This window comes from Stegostoma tigrinum, chromosome 12, assembly GCF_030684315.1.
Source record: "Stegostoma tigrinum isolate sSteTig4 chromosome 12, sSteTig4.hap1, whole genome shotgun sequence".
In the NCBI taxonomy this organism is placed as follows: domain Eukaryota; kingdom Metazoa; phylum Chordata; class Chondrichthyes; order Orectolobiformes; family Stegostomatidae; genus Stegostoma; species Stegostoma tigrinum.
In genome coordinates this window covers 62,186,417-62,207,122 of record NC_081365.1, presented here as the reverse complement: position 1 = coordinate 62,207,122, position 20,706 = coordinate 62,186,417, and the positions used below count along the sequence as shown (strand labels likewise).

General features: G+C 41.2%; 1 protein-coding gene across 7 annotated transcripts in view; it reads left to right on the top strand.

Moving 5' to 3' along the window:
- The window catches only part of cnksr2a (connector enhancer of kinase suppressor of Ras 2a), a 473,904-nt gene that overhangs the window by 374,634 nt on the left and 78,564 nt on the right, over positions 1 to 20,706 (top strand). For 5 of the 7 annotated variants that reach the window (XM_048541088.2, XM_048541087.2, XM_048541091.2 and 2 more), the window contains 5 exons: positions 2,061 to 2,106; positions 2,628 to 2,705; positions 5,812 to 5,984; positions 8,999 to 9,072; positions 13,641 to 13,712. In XM_048541088.2, coding sequence (XP_048397045.2) covers positions 2,061 to 2,106; positions 2,628 to 2,705; positions 5,812 to 5,984; positions 8,999 to 9,072; positions 13,641 to 13,712 — 443 coding nt within the window. The remainder of the gene's footprint in view (positions 1 to 2,060; positions 2,107 to 2,627; positions 2,706 to 5,811; positions 5,985 to 8,998; positions 9,073 to 13,640; positions 13,713 to 20,706) is intronic. The other 2 variants (XM_048541090.2, XM_048541089.2) reach the window with 1 other exon arrangement.

Sequence of the window (20,706 nt, the reverse complement as noted above, 5' to 3'; positions counted from 1 at the left end):
GCTGATCTATGATTCCCTGTTTTTTCCCTACTTCCTTTTTTCAATACTGGTCTTCCATTAGCAACCTTGTATTCTCAAACTTGGAAGATGATCACCAAACACATCCGTTATTTCTAGGGCTACTTCCTTAAGCACTCTGAGGTGTGAATTATCAGGTCCTGAGGATTTATCAGCCATTAGTCCCATTAATTTCTCCAACACTGTGTCTTTATGAACACCGATTTGCATCAGCTCCTCCCTCTCTCTGAAACCTGTGTTCTCTTATCATTTCTGGTATTGTTTTTTGCGTCATCCTTTGTGAAATGGAAGCAAAGTATGAATTTAGTTTGTCAGCCATTTCCTTATTCCCCATTATAAATTCACCTATTTCTGACTGAAAGGAACCTACATTAGTTTTCATCTGTCTTTTTTTTCTTTTCATGTCTGTAGAAACTTATACAGTCAATTCTTATGTTCCCTACATGCTTATTCTCATATATTATTTTCCCTTTCTTAATCGATCCCTTAAACCTTCTTTACTAACTTACGTTCACAATCCTTCAGCCTGTGGTTTTCTCTTGCCAGTTTTTTGCCTCCTTTCTGAATCTAATACTATCTCTAACTTCCCTCATAAGCCATGATTTGGCCATTGTTCACTTCGCACTCTTGTGCTACCTGGGAATAAACCTTTTTTGTAGTTCGTCCATTCAATCCTTGAACATTTGCTATTGCCTATCCACTGTGAATCCTCTCAGTAAAACTGCCCAATCCATCATACCCAACTTATACCTCATGCCATTGTAGTTTCCACTCTTAAGATTCTCGGGTGTAGTCTCAGAGTCAGCTATCTCAGTCTCGATCTTGATGAAGACTTCTGTCATATTCTGGGCATTCATCCCCAAGGAATCCCTCACAACTACATTACCAAATATTCTCTTCTCATTGTATAATACCTAGTCTAACATGGCCTGTTCTCTCATTGGTTCCTCAATATATTAGCCCAGAAAGCCATCCTGTACACACACTAGGAATTTCACCTCTCTGGTATTGTGATGAATTTGATTCACCCAATTTAATCACAGATTAAAGTTACCTTGATTACAAATGCTCTTTTATGATCTGCACCTCTGATTTCCTCTCTATTGCCATTCCCAACATCACCACTTTGGTCATCTAATACAACCCCCACTCATGTTTTTTGCCCCTTGGTATTTATCAATTCTGCCCACACAGATTCCACATTGTCTGAGCTAATATCCTTCCACCATATTGTGTTTACATCCCTTTAACCAGTAACGCAACTTTGTTGCTTTTTTTTTTGTCTGTCTGATCTTCTGTCATGACACTTTCAAGTTCTGAAAGGCAAAAGTCAACAGCTAATGTGAGCTTGCAGTTCAAAGGTCATCCAGGGCATCCCCACATCATCTGAGGAAGGCTCAACTACCAATTTCTTGTGAACCATACCCGCCCTGACTTGTATTGCTGTGCCTCTGATCATCAGTAAATGCAACTTTCCAAAGAAAACTTGAAGTATCTCTGATCTTGGAATCATGTTCAACAGTGCATATTGCATTGGGTACGCAGCATACAGAAATGTGGTTTTGTTTGCTTTATGCCTGCAAGTATCAGAAAACATGGCCAATTATGTGTAGAATGTCTGCGGTATTTATTGGACCGGCCTCATTTAAAGAGCCCGATGTAGCTTTGTGGCTAGGCCATGTGGTTTTATTTTCCACATTGCAAATGCATTCTGTAGATGTACAACTCAAAATGTTTCATTTCCTCGTTGGTTTTAAGAAATATTCATATGAGAGAAGCGTAGCCTGTTAAATGTAGAATACCATTTTTTTTTAAATTAGAAGAATCTTGGTTTATATTTCTAGAATATTCCTGAATGATGGTGGTCTCTATCAATTAGCAAACTATGTCCCTACTTCTATTCAGCAAACAGAAGAAATACATATCTGAGATGGGGTAAAACTCCAGTACAGACAACAGGTTCGTGAAATCCAGTGCAACATAAACTGTAAGGTCCTCAGTTTATGCTCTTCACTCATGGTTTTCTTTTACTTTGATTCTAGACATTTCAGCAGTCCCTGGGGCAGAAATCCAAAAAAAGAAACAAAGGTACATCGGTTTGATTTTATGAATTTCCTTTTGTCTGTTGATTTCTATTAGAAGTGAGATTTAAGATAGATGTTCAATGGAATGGCTTTAAGCAGTGTTGAAATCTATTTGATTTGGATTATAGTTCATATAAATTGTGATTTTAGTCCTATTGTACCAAACTTTGAAGTTTAACAAAATGTGACTTCGTATTCTGTGGTAAGCCTCTTGAAACCTATCCCGGCCATACTGAAGTTTTCCATTGTGCGACAGTCTAGAAATTGTGGTTGTTTCAATGGTTTCTGTTCATTCAACACTTTTTTTTAACACTGTCTGTCTACTATCAAAATTGGAATGCAATAGATAACAGTGCAGAGAGCAGTGTAAAAGGAAACTCTGTTAATGTTATTTTTATTTAACTGTCTAACCTGAATGAATGCATGCGCTGGTGAAAGGGTTTGCATCTACAATATGAACTAAAAATTGCTGGCATTTTCATGTGCTGGAGAAATTGCTCGTTAAAATTTTCAAATTATGTGCAGACAGATATGGGCCGGGATTTTTAAATGGGTCTGGAAGAGTCCGGAGGGCAGATCGGGGTCAGACTGGCCGGCCACAAGGTAGGGGCTGACAGATGATTAAGGATAATTGTTGGTAATTGTGAGGCCTGTGAAGGTCCCCTTCCCATACCAAGTGGAATCTCCAGGTGGCAATGTGCGCAGTCCAGGCAAACACGGTGGGCTCGGGGCAGGGAGGCACAATGAATTCTCAGTGGGTCCACCCAACCTGCACTCAAAATGGCAATGCAGCAGCTGCTGGCCTTGCCCCTCGGAGGGATTGGCCCCTCCAAAATCAGGACCAAGCAGCCACAGCCTTCTAAAAACTACAGACAAACGTCATTGGCATTGTGCCTGCTCCCCCTACCCAGTTTACATCTAGCCAGTGAGGATTTCTGATGTCTCAGGCCTGGAAAGTGTCCCAGTGACGCTCTGGTGATCTGGAGCCTGTTCCCTGCCATTAATTGGTCTGGCCTTTTAAAAACCCAGCGAGCATGTTTGGAATACGCCAAGCACTCCCAGCACCAAGCAGAACTTTACCCTGGGGAATTGGGGGTGGTTATGGCAGGGGAGCCAAGGCGTTTCCCATTTGGCTGGCCTCCCTCACGGCCAATGCTGTTTAAAGAGGCGAGACCACCGCCCTATTGAGGAGAATATCAAGCATTGCTAGTCAGTCCTGTGAGCAGCAGCCATCTGGTCCCAGCAGCGCACCCAAGAGCAGGTGGTCGCTGTCGGTTCTGCAGCCAGCATCAAAAGCATAGCAAGCTGTGGTGGAGCTGGATTTCAATGTAAGGTGTCCATCAGAGCAGGCTGGCAAACCAGGGCAAAGGATTGGCGAGGCATGTTGGACAGGATGGGTAGGGGAGTGGCAAACACAGTGGTGGAAATACCTTCCCTCCGGGATTGGCAAAAAGAGCACATGAAGGACGTCCAACCACCAGCCTGCCAAGTTTTACTGGGTGGCGTGGTATCTTAGCATGGATCATTCCTGCCTCAATTAGAATCCGAGCAGCAAGTGGGGAGGAAACTTTAAGAAGCCATTAATTAGATGGGTAGACTGTCCGACACCACCCTAGCCCCTGGTAAAATTGCATTGTGGGCAGGTGGCAGTGCACCAAGAATGGTGTTTCTGGCAAAGTGCCCAAATTTATCACATCCCACACATACACACACCGCCCACCACCGCCCCCCCCCAACCAGCCCAAGCGACAGTACCTCCCCAGCTTTCATCCAGCTGTGAGGAGCTGCTCTTACCTGAGTCGATTCTGGCAGAATCACCTGCACTGACCTCTTTTCCCTTCCCATTAAGGTAGCTCTGGTGTTTCCCAAGGATCTATCCTCAACCCCCTTCCAACTGACCTCAGTTTCTACATGTATGATGATGCACAGCTCCACGTCACCACCGCCACCTTTTCTGACCCCTCTACTCTCACTAAATGGCCAGTCTGCCTGCCTGGTATTGAATGCTGGATGAGCAGACATTACCTCCAACTAAATATCGGGAAAACAAAGCCATTGTCTTTGGCCCGAGGCACAAAATCTGCTCCCTGACTACCATTTCCATCCCTCTCCCCAACAACTTGCTGAAAACAGAGCCAGGCTTGATGTCTGTATTTCACTCTCAACTGAGTTTCTAACCATGTGCACTCTCCATCACTAAAACTAACTCCAAAACCTAGCCCGACTTAGCTGATGTGATACTGAAATCTTCATTCAAGCTATTGTTACCTGTAAACCTGAATCCTCCTATGCTGTACATTGGCATTGTGGCCCGCCTGGCATTGTCCAGCATTTTATGACCATAGAGTTGGATTGAAGCCCTGAAGTGCCAATTACCTAGACAGTTAAGGATCGCAATACTTGTAAGGGTGGTCAGGAAAAGGGTGAGCTAGGCACCTGACATAATTTACATCCCTCTCTGTCAAAAATACAAGGGGTGAAAGGCTATAAAATCCAGCCTGAAATTGCCATTCCTTTACTGTCACTGGTTCAAAATCCTGAAGCTCACTTCCTAATAGCATTGTTGGAGCCACTAAGCCTCAAGGACTGCAGAGCTTCAGAAAGCAGCACCTCACCACCTTCTCAAGGTCACTTAGGGTCAGGCAAGAAATTCTGGCCTAGTACAGGATGCTCACACCCCATGAAATACTTCAATGTTTTTTTTAAATTGCAACTACGTGTTATTTTACAGTTGAAACTAATTCTGCTGGTTGTTTGTGAATGAGATGCTTATCTTATAATATCCTGAAAGTGAGTACATGTGTGCATTGGTGAGTGAAGTAAAAGCCCATTGTGAAATTATGCTTTATTCTCAATATCCAAACACTGATGTTAGTTTACTTATTTGATAAAAAATACCATTATTTGTTAGGTGGAAGTGTACTTTCACATGGAGTTCATACAATTGCTCTGCCTTCCCTGACCCCATCCCCAAATGAGAAGAAATCTTGAATATCAGTGCCACATTCAAGGAAAAGAAGGAGTGAACTTGCATTTTTGTAAACTCAGCAAAGTCCAAAGCGTTCTGCATTCAATGCTGTGCTTCTGACATCAAGATACGCTTTAATGTAGGATACACAGAGTTAAATTACACGAAGCATGGCTTCACAGCCAGTTCCCTTGCAACTCATGTAGCAATCTGAATGTTTCCACACAGGTCCCACGCAAGTTCACTCTTTCAAGTTTTAACTTGAAAAAAATTAAAACGCCCACCACTTAGATAAATTTCCCTTTGCCCTAGTAAAAAAAATGCAATCGGACAAGATAACCTATTTTTGTTCAGTTTTAAGATAAATGTTGGCCATAGCACCATGAGAACGTCCCTCAACGTCTTGAAAAAGTGCCAGGAGAGAATGTGTCTCCTCCTGAGAATGAAGATTAAGTCTTGGTTTCATCTCTAACCTGAAAGGTGGCACCAGTGGCTGGTTTCAGCCTAGCTTATATCTCTGATCTCTGGACTAGTACTTGAACTCTCAGGCAACTGTCACGGTAGGGAATGCTATCATTGAGCTAAGGCTAATATGCGGTTCCTTACAGAGGGGAATTATTACATTTGTGCTGCAGTAAATCTAGAACAAACAGAACACACTGGAGATAACATTAATTTCAGTAGACTTGCATCAGCTGGAAATTTGAGTGTTTGACGTTGTGTTGTTTGTGCTCATTTCAGGTGCTGTGACAGCAATGAGCAGGAGAAGAATTTCTTGTAAGGACCTTGGTCGTGGAGACTGTGAAGGCTGGTTATGGAAGAAAAAGGATGCCAAGAGCTACTTCTCACAAAAATGGAAAAAGTATTGGGTTGTATTGAAGGATGTCTCTCTGTACTGGTACATGAATGAAGAAGTAAGATCTAATTTGCACCTGCATACTGTGAATATACATGTGTCACATTTATGAGCTCGGGTCTCATTAAACAGGAGTAAATGAAGCCTGTTGAAAAAAAAAGCTTGCTTTGATACATCACGGCCTCAGCCCCAAAATGTTTTATGAATAAAATACATTGAGAATTGAACAAAAGGCTGAGCTCTTTAAAATTCTGTGTAATGTAATCCATTAAAGATGTCAGTTATTTGATTTTGCATTAAGGGAAAATATTGGTCTATATCTATAGATACATGACAACAACTGCAGAGGATTCTTAAAAAAAGAGATGAAGTTAATGTGTAATTGGTTTGAGGTCTTCTGCAGTTTTTCTTCAAATGCTCTCTTTTTCAAAATTGCCAGGCAGCGAAAGAGTTTAGTGAACTGAATGAGTGTGTCACAGCTTGGTATGAGTTTCCCACGTAGATAAGTTCATGACTGAATCAGCAGGAGAGGAGGTGTGTAGGAGTACAAAACCTTAGCTAAAGGGAGGAGTGGAAGAAAGTGAAAACAGAGCTTGAACCTTTCCAATGCATTATGTAATCTACAGTGTGGTCAGGTCGTAGAATAATTTTGACAAGCACTTTGAGGTGATCACTGTAACATCGTCAGGTATATACATCTTGCAGGGAATGAACAGAGAGAAAGAAATGCATGAGCAAGAAGAAAATCTGTGAAATGAAGACAAGCAGTGAATAGCATTCTTTGAAAGTAATCATCGGGATTATATGGATTATATTTATTTTGTAATGGAACTTGTGCCTGCAAAAAGAACTTGCACCTGTTTGTTTTAGATAGTTCGGAAGAATTTGTAATAGTCTCTAATACAAATCTTATAAACGTGAAAGTAGTGATGGATTGATATTTTATAATTTCCAGTTCACCTCCCAAACAACCTATTTTGCTAATGTTACTGGGATTGGTTGCTACAGCGAAGCTATATACCAAATGGTAGAGACAGTTTTTGTGTGTTTTTAAGTAACCTACCACAAACTGGGAATTTTTTCATTATCTTCAATTCAAGGAAACTTAAATTGAAACTTGAGTTGTTGCACTTTGAACCCTTAAGGGTGCATAAATATCAAAGCAACCTAACTAATAATATGAAAACTATGCTACAGCCTGAATTTTCACCCTCATGGTGGGAATTGTGAGTTTGTCATTTCCTAATGTCACAGTAGCAGTGTCCGCCTGCAATGTTTTTACAGGATGGCCTAGCGTCACTATATCCTGAGGCAGGCCAAAGATGGGAATGGGTTAGGAAGATATTGAAGCAGGCAGTTTAGACCCAAACACTGGGGCATGTCTGTACATGAATGTTAACCATCCTATCCCTCATCCTGATCCGCCCCGCTGTATGGCCCCTCCTTAAACTTTACGACCCCTAGACCACTATTACCGCTTGAGATCCACGTGCCCACTCCATTCCCCCTCTCCATATCAGCCATGCATCCTCTATGCTCCTATGCTGTCTCCATACCTTTTCAACACTCACTGTTCCAGTTTGAACTGTGAACAGAACTGACGAGGGCAACACATTTTTTTTTACGTCATTTCTCTCATTGTAGCAAAACATGAGTAAATTTGGTGTCGTTGTCATTCATGACAGATTGAGTTGGGATAAGATGTTGCAAAAGCTGGAACTTAATTCAAAAATTTGTAAATGCTAGAAATTGGAGACAGGATGTGTTGCATACATGCAACAGGCTATCAGACATTGGCGTTAAGGTTAGCAGATTTTTGCCATTTGACTAAAAGGAAGTCAGTTTTACTCATGGTTAGTTCTTCAGCTAAAATTAGCAAGCTGATAAAATAATTTCCCAGGATCACTATTTTCTATAAATTGAATGGAGGGACTGAAGGCATCGTTCATAAAAATACTGAAGACACAAAGATGGGTCAGAATGTAAGTTGTGAAGAGGGCATAATGAGATTACAGAAGATTGCAGATAGTTTGCGTGAAGGAGCACAAAGATCTGGCAAATGAAGCATTCTGTCCAAGTATGTTAAATTGTCTGTCATGGTAGAAAGAACGAAAAGGAGGTACATTATCTAATGATGAGTAATTGCTAAGATCTGCAATGCAAAGGGATCTTCGTATTCTCATGTGTGAATTGCAAAGGGTTAGCCTACGGATATAGCAAACAATTAAGAAACTAATAGAATGGTGTCATTTATTGCTAGATGAGTTGAATACATAAGAATGTATCATTTGTAAGGGAGGATTATGTTTCAGTTATACAAGGCATTGGTAAAACCACATCTGGAGTTCTGGTTTACAGTTTTGGTCTTCTTGTTTAAGGAAGGATGTAAACGTAGGCAGTTCAGAGAATGTTTTCGAAACTAATAACTGGAATGGACACGTGGGAGGCTTGTCTTGTGAGGCTAGGCTTATATCTGCTGGAATTTAGACAAGTAAGGGGCCACTTGATTGATACAATCTTGAGGGGCCTTGATAGGTTGAATGCAGAAAGAGTACTTCCTCTTCTGGGAGAATCTAGAATTAAAGATTGCCTATTTATGACAGAGACGACGACTTTTTTCTCTCTCTGTCATAGAGGCTCGTGAAATCCCTCCCACAAAAGTTGGTTGATGCATGGTCTTGGAATATTTTTAAGGCATTGGTTGATAGATTCTTACTGAGAAAGGAGGTAAAGGGTTATCAGTGGCAGGCGGAAATATGGAGTAATCGGATCAGCCATATCCTGCTAAATGGCAAGGCAGCTCAAGGGGCCGAGTGGCTAAATGCTGTAATGTATTATTCATTGCTGATGAGACTGCTTTGAACTTCAAGTTGGTATATTTTCCCTGACATTCATTTCAGATATTCAAATGTTGTGCATTGCTTTGGACTCGAATGAAAAGCAGCGTTGTTTGAAAAAAGCTTTCCAAAACAAGATGCTGAATAAATTAAACATTTGAACAATTGATTCAGAAATGGAAAGTTACACAACGAAGAAATGCTTAGGAGTTTTTTGTTTTGGTTTTCTTCTCAGGATGAGAAGGCTGAAGGATTTATCTGCCTTTCTGAGTTCAAAATTGATCGAGCAAGTGAATGTCGGAAAAAGTAGTAAGTATTACAGTAGCAATGATCATCATTATTGACATTATAGAAAGGAAATTAATTCAATATGATTTCCTCAGTACAAGAAATTAATGTTTGTTGTATCTTTTGGTGTTCATCTTGCATTACAAGATTAATAACTGCATACATTCTTTGAGTTCCTCAAATGATTAATTAATGAATATTTCTGCTTGAAAAATAAACTAAGACTTTTTCTTGTTAAGACTTCCCTCCAGGTTGGCGCCTTTGCTCCCTCTCCCCATCATTGTCTCCCCTGTCTCTCCATGATCCACTTTTCCTATAATAGGTCAGAAATATTCAATACATGTCATTATTTCTACTTTCCACTATTACAGAATCATAGTCACACAGCACAGAAACAGACCCTTTGATCCAAACAGTCAGTGCCAAACATAATCCCAAACTAAACTAGTCCCACCTGCCTGCTCCTGGCCCATATCCCTTCAAACTTTTCCTATTCATGAGTATATCTGATTGTCTTTTAGATGTTGTAACTGTGCCCACATCCACCACTTCCTCAGGAAGTTCACTCCACATACAAACCATCCACTGTGTAAAAAAAAAATTGCCCTTCCTATCTTTTTAAAATCTTTCTCCGGTCAACTTAAAAATGTGTCCCCTGGTCTTGAAGTTCCGATTACATACAAGCCACATGTGCAAACGAGCAAAGAAATCTGAGATTATCTTAAATGAATTTACAGACCCAAACATAATTGAAAATTGTTTCCCTTTTGTAAGTGCACTGATGTGTAATTCCAATAGCTGCAAGAAAAATTACATTCAGCCCTGTTTTCTGATAATAATTATAAGCAGGTGCAAAAATACTTGGGTTTTCTAAAACACTGAACCACCAAATCCTGAAAGTGAGAATTTGTGAACGCTAATCACAGTTAATTAGCCTCTGTTCTTCAACCAGCTATCAGATTAGTGCTGTCAGGAATATCTGATGCAAAGCCAATTTGATGTATATTTGGTCTATAATTTGATGGAAACAAATAAACACTGATTTTCACACCAATTTTAATCCACACCAAAATTGTGTGCTGCGCACAAACACAGTCTATTTTAATGAGTCATAAATATGTAATGCCAGATTTAAACAATCCAAAATACAAAATAGTAATTGTGATATTTCAAACTATTCTGTTGTGCTGCAGCCTTCTTTTAAGACAATATATGGTCAGATCCTCTCATATGAGGAACAGTGATGAACTGTACTTAAACTGCTGCTGTACATCAGGATCTCTAGGTAGTCCTGACATGTGTATATGCATATAATTTTCCAAAAAGTTTAAACATCCTAAAAGCAGACATGCCTTTTCTGTGCTCCTGTAAAAATTTCTCACACTCGTCTCAATTTCGGAGACGCTGATGAAATACGCACAATTTACCCAAGTACTTAACTCTCGATTTGTTACGTTCTGGTGTGACTCATTGATAAACAGCACAACGCAAGCCCCGATCCCACACCCACCAATCATTCCTGACTCCCCCAGTCACCTCCCAACTGACTAGACAACCCCACCTGAATACTCACATCCCCAACCTAACTGCCCACCCATCCTGATTCAATTACCCATTCCCCTGACTTGATTTGATTCATTCTCTCTACCTGACTAATCCCATTCCCTCTGGCCCAAATAATCACACCCCTACCCAACCAATGTACCCCACCACACCTCCAACCCACTCATTCCCCACTCCCATCCAACCACCCACTAACTCATTTATTACTCCCACATCATGCACTCACTCACTCAATCACACATTCTCTTACTAATATCACAGAAATACTTGTGGGCTCTTAGAAGCTTACCTGAGTAAGCTGGTTGGTGTCATAAATAAGAGACATATTCTCTGCCCTGCTTCTCCTCACCCTTTGGATTGCTGAAGCACTATTATTTCAAATGGAATCAGAAATCCTGGCTGGATGTAGTGTGCAGAATGGTGATTGTCACATGCAGCATTAGCAACATGCATATAATCACAGTTCAGCAACATACCTGGGGCATAATATGTAATGCAGTAAAATTAGATTTTATTATCATTTGAAGTAAAAGAACAGAATAAATTGAAGTGATACTCTTTAATATACTAAGGTTTTAGCTAATGTTTGCATTTTGTTGAACGCTGTCAGAAAACTAGATCAAATTAGTTTGTCAGCTTTGCTCAGATTAGTTTTGACCTAGGAGGTCATGGGGCCAGGACTTGATCATATAAGCTGCTTATTTTATAGAGTGCGAGTGGCTCCCCACGTGCAGTTTTCACTGGACCAGATGAACTGTGCAGGAAAGTGTGCCAGACTTACTGTGTTGGGTTGCCTGCCGAAGAGATCTGATTTAAAAAGAACAAGGCCCTGGTACAGGAAGCTGGCAGCACTTGTTGTGTTGACACCCATCCCAAAATAAAACAACGCTAACGGTGTTGACTGATCAGTAGCATCGCAAAAAAATGCTGCAATTCAAAGGGTCCAAGGGTTCAAAGAAGGGTCTAGGCCCAAAACATCAGCCTTCCTGCTCCTCTGATGCTGCTTGGCCTGCTGTGTTCATCCAGCTCTACACCTTATAATCTCAGATTCTCCAGCATTGGCAGTTCCTACTATGTCTGCAGTTCAAAAGTGCCGTGTTTCAGCTGAGACATTAAACGAAGGCCCTGTCGTATGTTGTCATTCCGTTGCATAGCAATAATTCCACAGCAGACTTGGAGACAAGCAGGAAATCCTCCAATATCCTGGCATTTCTCCTTAATCCACCACCACCAAAAACAGATTGATTGATCATATGTTATTGTAGTTTTGAGTTCGTGAGTGGGTGAAGTGACCAGGCATCGCATTTTCAAAGCAGTGTTATGAAGCACATAGAGACACTTTTGAGAGATGTGATGAAATGCATGACTATTGTGCATTCATATTTTTCCATGACTTGATGCAGAAGCATGCCAACTATCCAGGGCAGCATTTGAAACACCCACAGAATGTAAGCTAAAATTAAATGGAGTGTATTTCCACTGTTTGGAAACAAAAGACGCACATTATAAAATTGGTATTTTAAATTTTGTTTCAACCATCTGATCCTCTTAATGTTTAATTGTTTCTTAACGTACTCAAACATGTTCTATTTATGTATAATGCAATAAGGGCAGTATAACAATTTTTAAAGTGGTTTGTACAAGTGAGCATAAGAACTGGAGTATACCATTTGGCCATTCTAGTCTCATCTGCCACTTAATAAGACCAAGTCTAATCAGCAGTCTAACTGTAAGTATTCTGCCTTTGCCATTCTCCTTTAAAATATTTTGTTAATAAAAATCTATTAGTCTCATATTTTAAATTCACAATGCTTTTTAGGTGCAAGACAGATGATCTCAAACCTACTTACATCCTAATGCATTTGCCTCGGATTTTGACCTTTCACTACATTCATCAGTATTTATGCTTTCATTCACAATGTTTACAGTGCTGCCTATCTTTGCCTCAATTGCAAACTTAAAGTGACTCTCTGTCCCATCACCTCAGTCATTAAACACAATAAAGTGCTAAGATAGAGCACAGACATCTCAGGTGTGTCACTGCTGCCGTTTAGATTATCTATTTATTATCCCTAATCTTTGTTCCTACTCCACAAATAATCTCTTCACTGGGTCAGTAAGTTTCCTTCAAAATTATGAGTTTCTTCTTTATCTGTTTGTCTCTTATTAGGCAGTTTATCAAATGCCTGCAGAAAACCATATAAACAACATACATTACACTACTTTAGTCATGGCAAATTGGCTACTACATTTCCTACATTGCAACAGTGCTTCTTTGACTGTAAAGCACTTTGAGAAGTCTGATGGTTGTGAAAAGTGCCAAATAAATGCTTGTCTTTCTTCCTTTCTTTTATCAGCAAGGCTACACCTCTTCATCTGGCATATTTCTTTTGTTCCTGTAGATCTGAGAAGCTATGGATCAGTTTTAATACATAGGCTAAATAGAGCTGGGAGGCTATTTGACTGTGTGGGTCAGGATTGTCCCATTCCTGCCCACATTCTATTATGCTCAATAAATAATAACATAGAACATAGAAAAGTACAGCACAGTACAGGCCTTTCGGCCCACGATGTTGTGCCGTGGAATATTCCTAATCCAAAAATAAAATAACCTAACCTACATTCCCCTCAATTCACTGCTGTCCATGTGCATGTCCAGCAGTCGCTTAAATGTCACTAATGACTCCGCTTCCATGACTACCACTGATAAACTATTCCATGCGCTCACAACTTTCTGGGTGAAGAACCTCCCTCTGACGTCTCCTTTATACCTTCCTCCCAACACCTTAAAACTATGACCACTTGTGGCAGTCAGTCCTGCCCTGGGGAAAAGTCTCTGGCTATCGAATATGGAGTAATTCTGCCCCCACCCCCTTTAACCCTCGAGCACAAAGAGAAATACTTGAGTAGTCATTGAATATCAACGTTTAATGAAATGTTTCAAACTGAAAGTTTTGAAATATTTTCATGTAGAGATAATTATGCGAGTTTGTGATTTTTATTGTGTGCATCTCTCTCCTTAACAGTGCCTTCAAAGCATGCCACCCTAAGATTAAAAGCTTCTACTTTGCAGCAGATAATATGGATGATATGAACAGGTATGTGTGAAATACAATAAAATAATTCAAAGTCAGTGCAAAGATTAATTGGCGTAATTACAAAAACTTGTATTTACAGAACTAACCATTATTTTGTCAGCAAATTCCCATTGTCACTTTAATCTTCTACAATGAAGAATTTTAAATAAAGAGTCCCTATCGTGTGTAAGCTGGCCAATTCGTCCCATTGAGTCTACACCTACCCTCCAAAAGCATCCCACTCCTCTGCAACCTTACATCTCCCATATACAAATCGCCTAACATCTTTACTGTGGGAGGAAACCACAGCATCTGGAGAATGGCAGTATAACAATTTTTAAAGTGGTTTGTACAAGTGAGCATAAGAACTGGAGTATACCATTTGGTCATTCTAGCCTCATCTGCCACTTAATAAGACCAAGTCTAATCAGCAGTCTAACTGTAAGTATTCTGCCTTTGCCATTATCCTTTAAAACATTTTGTTAATAAAAATCTATTAGTCTCATATTTTATATGGGAGAATGTGCAAACTCCATAAGACAGTCACCCAAAGCAGGAATCAAACCTGGGTCCCTGGTGCTGTGAAGTAGCAGTGCTGACTACTAAGCCACCATGCTGACCAGAAATGGTACAAAACTTGACCATCACCCATTTGCAATAATCTGATTACATAAAGGACAGTTTCACAATTGCATAGAGCCTCAATCATTGGCAGCACAATATCCTCACATTAACCCTAAGCTGTAAGGTGTTTTATTGCAATTACGTTGACCAAAAGTACAAATCAGAGTTTTCAGAAACTACCATCACCAAAGTATTTGCTTACACTTATTGCTGAGAGGAGAGACATTTTGCCAAAACATTTTGTTTAGCATGTATCAGGACAAATACACGAACGCCAAAGCTTTGGCAATCACAACCATTTCGAGCACAACCTGATCAGCTGAGGTATTGCTTTTGTTACAACCGGAACCTAATGAGTTTCCCCAGTTTGATATGGTTTCAAACGAACTATCCCAAAGTATTAAGCTCCCTGGAGAGGAGGGATGAAGTGGGTCACCTCTATTCAGTCATCCCAACCCCCGCATCCCCGCCACTAGCCAACCCCAGTCAGTTGTAGTAAGGTTAAATAATGAAGGATCCTTTCCTTTTTGCGTACCTTCTCCCACACCAAAATGAAATAAGGTAATAGAACAAGGCAGTATGACCAGGCTCTCTTGAATTAACTTAAAGAATGAGTTTATCAGTTACCTGGTTCCTGTTAATACTTGAATTTGCCCCAGTGGATTACTACATGCAACAAGAGATTCCAATACATCTAGACACAGATTAGAAGCAGGTGGTGAGTTTGAAAACATAAAGCTTTAAAAATGATTATATAAATCAGTTTCTGAATTGTTCACGAAGAGCAGATAACTGAACATTGCTCATTGCAGGGGAGATTACCACTATCGCTGATTTTGGTACAATGCTTCACAATCCTTAGGTTTGTGGATTTGTTTGAAATTCTGTCTTTATCATGCCTCTCAACTGTGCTCGTATTGCTGTTTTTAGGGTGGGAGAGAGCCTGTTATTGTCCTGTTTTCTTTTTAACTTGTTAATGGCAATCCTGTACCGGAAAGAATAGATGCATTACTCTAGAGCAAGAGCTCATCATCATGCATTCCACTCCCAGACATCCCAGATGTCCTCGTTTTTTAAGGACCATAATTTCCCCTCCATAGTGGTCAAAAACGCCCTCGACTGCGTCCCTGCATTTCCCACAACTCATCCCTCAAGCCCCCTACCTGCAATAATAACCAAAACAGAATCCCCCTCATCCTCATGTACCACCCCACCAACCTCCAGCTCCAACACATCATCCTCCGGCACTTCCGCCATCTGCAATCGGACCCCACTACCAAAGACATTTTTCCCTCCCCATCCTTATCTGCCTTCTGGAGGGACCACTCTCTCCGGGACTCCCTTATCCGCTCCACAATCCCTTCCAGCCCCACCACACCCGGCACTTCTCCCTGCAACCGCAGGAAGTGCTACACCTGCCCCTACACCTCCCCCCTCACCCCCATCCCAGGCCCTAAGAAGACTTTGCACATCAAACAGATGTTCACCTGCACATCTGCCAATGTGATATGCTGTAACCGCTGTTCCCATTGTGGCCTCCTCTACATCGGAGAAACCAAGCAGAGGCTTGAGGACTGCTTTGTGGAACACCTACGCTCAGTTCACAACAAACAGTCCCAGTTGTGAGCTTTTTCAACTCCGCCTCCAGCTCCTTTGACAACTTGTCCGTCCTGGGTCTCCTGCATTGCCTCAAAGATGTCACCCGAAGCTTGCAAGAACAGCATCTCATATTTATCTTGGGAACCCTGCAGCCCAAGGGTATCAATGTGAACTTCACAAGCTTCAAATTCTCCCCTCCCCCGATCGCTTCCCAAAACCAGCCCAGCTTGTCCCCGCCTCCCTAACCTGTCCTTCCTCCCACCTATCCTACCTCATTGACCTGTCCATCCTCCCTGGATCGACCTATCCCCTCCCTAACTCCCACCTACGTTCACTTTTACTGGCTCCACCTCCACCTCTTTGACCTGTCTGTCTCCTCTCCACCTAGCTTCTCCTCTATCCACCTTCGATCCGCCTCCCCCTCTCTCCCTATTTATTTCAGAACCCCCTTCCCCTCCCCCATTTCTGAAGAAGAGTCTCGACCCGAAACGTCAGCTTTCCTGCTCCTCTGATGCTGCTTGGCCTACTGTGTTCATCCAGCTCTACACCTTGTTAGCTCATCATGTTTCCTGTACACATTTTCAGGTTTGATTAAATTTTTCTGCCAAGATTTCCAAATCATAAAATAAGTTGTGTTTATGCTGCTTTATCTTTTATTGCACTTTTCCCAGATACATATAATGAAGTTTACAAGAAATGGGTGTAAATGCAGGATGCAAAACAGCTGACCCTCATTTCGGGTGTGACTTCCTGATCACTGCTCTATGGGAATTTGGAGCTCATAGAATGTGCACTGTGGCTTGGAATTCCCTGGGATGTTTCGATCCAGCTGCAGTGTAGGAGCATCATGGTGCTGTGTTTTACCCAAAGAGATGTCAGCATAATGTACACACTAAGGTTCTACACAGAAACATTATGTACATAAATTCTGTCCATCATTTGAAATTCTATGCGACTCATTTAGATAGCAGTACCAACCTGTCAAGACCAGTTCACATGAGTTTCCTGGATTTGCACCATAAAATGGTTCACATTGACCTGTCTCAAAGATGTTGCCACACAACACAGCACAAAGTCTGCTGATATTGGTGTAACTGAGATTTCTGTAAAGTATGTCTTTTTCTTACTTAGACCCCGTCTCAGTCCACTTGAAGTATTTAAAGCATAGCTCCCTGGGCTTCAACAACAGTTCAGAAGGAGGAAATATCTGGGGTTTCATTTTCCTAATGGACATTTCCAGTTTTATACTCAATGGGTGACAATTCGATACTATACATTAGTGGTTGTGTTATGAGAGTATTTAAGTTTTGGTGTTAATAAATGAGCTCCCCAATAAATCTCAGCGTTCATTCCTAGCGACAATATCAGCAGATAAACCAGCAAAAAAAAACTTGGATGTGATCCCTGTGTTGGTGCACCCCAGGAATTTCAGGGCCTATGTTTGTCTTCTTCATTTGGAAATATGAACAATGTAGTATTTGTCATTAAAAAGATGTTGTCACCCATCCTGTTTCCTTTGACTGTGTCAAAGGGCTTAATTGTTTTATAACGGTAGAGGATCAATCACTGTTGAGTTTTAATAAGAAGAGGGTCTTGTCATATATAATTTATTGCATTTTTTAATAAGTTTAAAGTTACATTGGGCACTGTTAGTAAGACTCTGAGGAGACTTTTGGATATAAGTGTACACACCACAAGATCCTATGTTGTTCCACCTTCTCCCCACCTAAGCCGACATGACATAATCCGTTTGGGTGTTCTCCACAATTAACCTGTCAAAACCATTTTCTTATACAACTGTCAAGAGTGCACATTGTCTATTTTGTACAAATACCTTGATCAACCCTACTAACAAATATTCACAGACCAATAAGAATGTAGAAAAATTACTAAATGATATATTACGGAATATAAATAAAATTTATATAATACAGGGTGTTTACATAATATCATCCTTCAGGTGTAATGCCAAAGAATGGATTGAATTATATTTTCAACAATTCCTTGTTTCTTTTACTGGAATATCTTCTTTTTGGGTGCAGTTTACCTGATTTGTCCAATCTTCAGGCATGTCTTTATAGATGGGAATCAGCGTGTGAAATTCATGAGTCGACATCACTGCATTACAAAGCATTTCTATTTCCAGAACAGCTAAGCGCTGAAAAATATTCAGTCCTCTTAGTATTGAATTCATTTTAAGACAGTGATGCTAATGAAAGCCTGATGCAAGGTTCAATTGATCTGACGCTGGTAACATCAATATTGCAGTATCAGAAAATGAAAGCACTTGCTGTAATCTATGGAAATTTTCTAATTGACCTGTTCAGATTTCCTGACTTGAACCCTGGATTCCTATCCCAGAGGTAGGGGCACAACCGCAAGAGTGCTTACTACAACCTAAATAGGAAATAACTCAGACTCAAATAAAGGCATCAAAATCTTAACTAATACTTCCTTAAAAGGAATCTACCCCATTTAACTTTATTTCACGCAGCCTAGTGAACTCTGATCTACCTTTTTGAACCTGAACTTCAAATATAATTTTGTAGTGCATATCAGTCACAAGAAAAGTTCTATTTTTTTTGTCCCATATGGCAGAATCTTTCTATGTTAGTGTGACAATTTTTGAGTGAATAGTGTGTTGGAAAATTGTTGTTAGCCAGAACGTGCTGCAGGCCCCTTACAGCCATGGCAGGATCACCAGCCTGTTCTGTCAAAGCAAGGATTTCTAATCATAGAGTGCAGGGCCTGTGTAAGAAAAGCTCACCAGCTCTTGATTGTTGAAGCGACAGCAGCCCCATGATTGGCAAAGACTTCTGCAAATCTGTTCTCCGGGTGTTTCGCTCTTACTGCAAGTCAGCTGTGGGATTTCAAGGACTGCAGTGAAGTGATCTTTCCCAGGGACAGGTAGAAAATGACACCCTCTCCAACCAAGCAGGCACTGACAGAAGTCGGTGAGGAAGCCAGAAGAAGGATCATGGTCCATCCAACCCAGAGACAGTGGCATCATTAGGTTCCAGACCACAGCAATGGTAATGCCACTGAATCTCAAGGTGTGATAGTTGGATTCTTCTTGTTGGAGGTGGTCATTGCCTGGCACAGGCATATTGCGAATGTTGCTCGTCACTTTTCAGCCCGAGCCTGAATATTGTCTCAATCTTCCCGCATATGAACACAATTGCTTCAGTATCTGGGACAATGTCATAAATGGTGTTGAACATTGTGAAATCACCGGCAGATGCCTCCACTTCTGACGTTATGATGGAGGGAAAGTCATTGATAAAGTAACTGAAGATATTAGGGCCTAAGACACATCCTGAAGAACTTTACAGTGATGTGCCAGGACTAGGAAAATAGATTAACAAGCACAACTATCTTCCTTTGTCCGAGCTGTGACTCTAATCAGAAGAGAGTTTTCCCTGTGATTCCCACTGTCCACCTCTCCTGTCCATAGAAGTGATTATGACCTCTCATGTCTCTCTGTTTTCTCTGTTTGCAAAGAAGAACGCACACAACTTTGTGAGAGGCAGAGAGCCAGGTTGGGGTAGGGTGGAGGGATGAGGGGGTGGATATTTGACTCTCCAGTGAAATGCACCTTCTTGACCATCAACAATGAGTATCCAGCTGCTCCACTGGGAAGGAGATCCTGTCTACAGATGGTCCAAATGTTAGCAAAGGACTGCCGTCAGATCCTACGGAATTAACTCTCAGAAAAGCCAAGGGAGCTGAAGCGCTGCTTGTGGTCCTTGTGTTGGATACTCTCTCAGGATACTCCTGCATTTCAACTTGATCTCCATATTTACCCAGCCTGTGTGTTGGAGGGGGTATATGGCCTGAGCAGGCAGCAGATGCTGCTGGTGCTGCAGCTGTAGTGGCTGGAGCTATCAGTTTGCCTGTGCTCCTCAACAGAAATGGACAGTGGGACTGCCGACACAATGTTTTGCCCAAGTGAACAGTAGCAGCAGGAAAGTATGAAATGAGTGAAATGTTATACAAGTGAAGTAGCTTCCAAGAAGTTGATAATCATCTGTGAAGCAATAAATAAGAGAAGTGATTTGAACAGCCATTTCTCACAGCCAGGAGAGACTGGAGCTTGTCAGTGAAACTGATCAAAATCTTCCCAGCCAGTTTCACTGAGGAAGTTCATAAAATGTGAGGCTGGATGAACACAGCAGGCCAAGCAGCATCTCAGGAGCACAAAAGCTGACGTTTCGGGCCTAGACCCTTCATCAGAGAGCTCTCTGATGAAGGGTCTAGGCCCGAAACGTCAGCTTTTGTGCTCCTGAGATGCTGCTTGGCCTGCTGTGTTCATCCAGCCTCACATTTTATTATCTTGGAATCTCCAGCATCTGCAGTTCCCATTATCACTGAGGAAGTTCCTTCTGTTGTGTATTCAGCTTAGAGATATGGTTGGTTGCTGACAGGGTTTTATAGCCAAAAAATTCAGGATTGAAGACTTGAGCAAGCTACCTAAAATACTCTTAAATTCCTTGCCAGTAGATGTAAGGGCAGTTTCTTACTTGCTTTCAGTGCCACCCTGTGGAAAGTGAGACGGTACAGCAGGATCCCAAGCTGATGTCAATTTTCAGGAGTTTCCAGCCTCACTCACCTCCTGCTCTCATCCTCCCAACCAACAAAATCATTACCTCCCCTCCCCCCACCTTATTCCCAGAAATCACTGGCAAACATCTGGGAAAATTCTTTCCATTATGTTTGAGTTAGCACTGATACTAATTTTTAAACCTTGGCTTATTTCTTCAAATAAGTAATTAGAGCACTTTAAAAGCACATT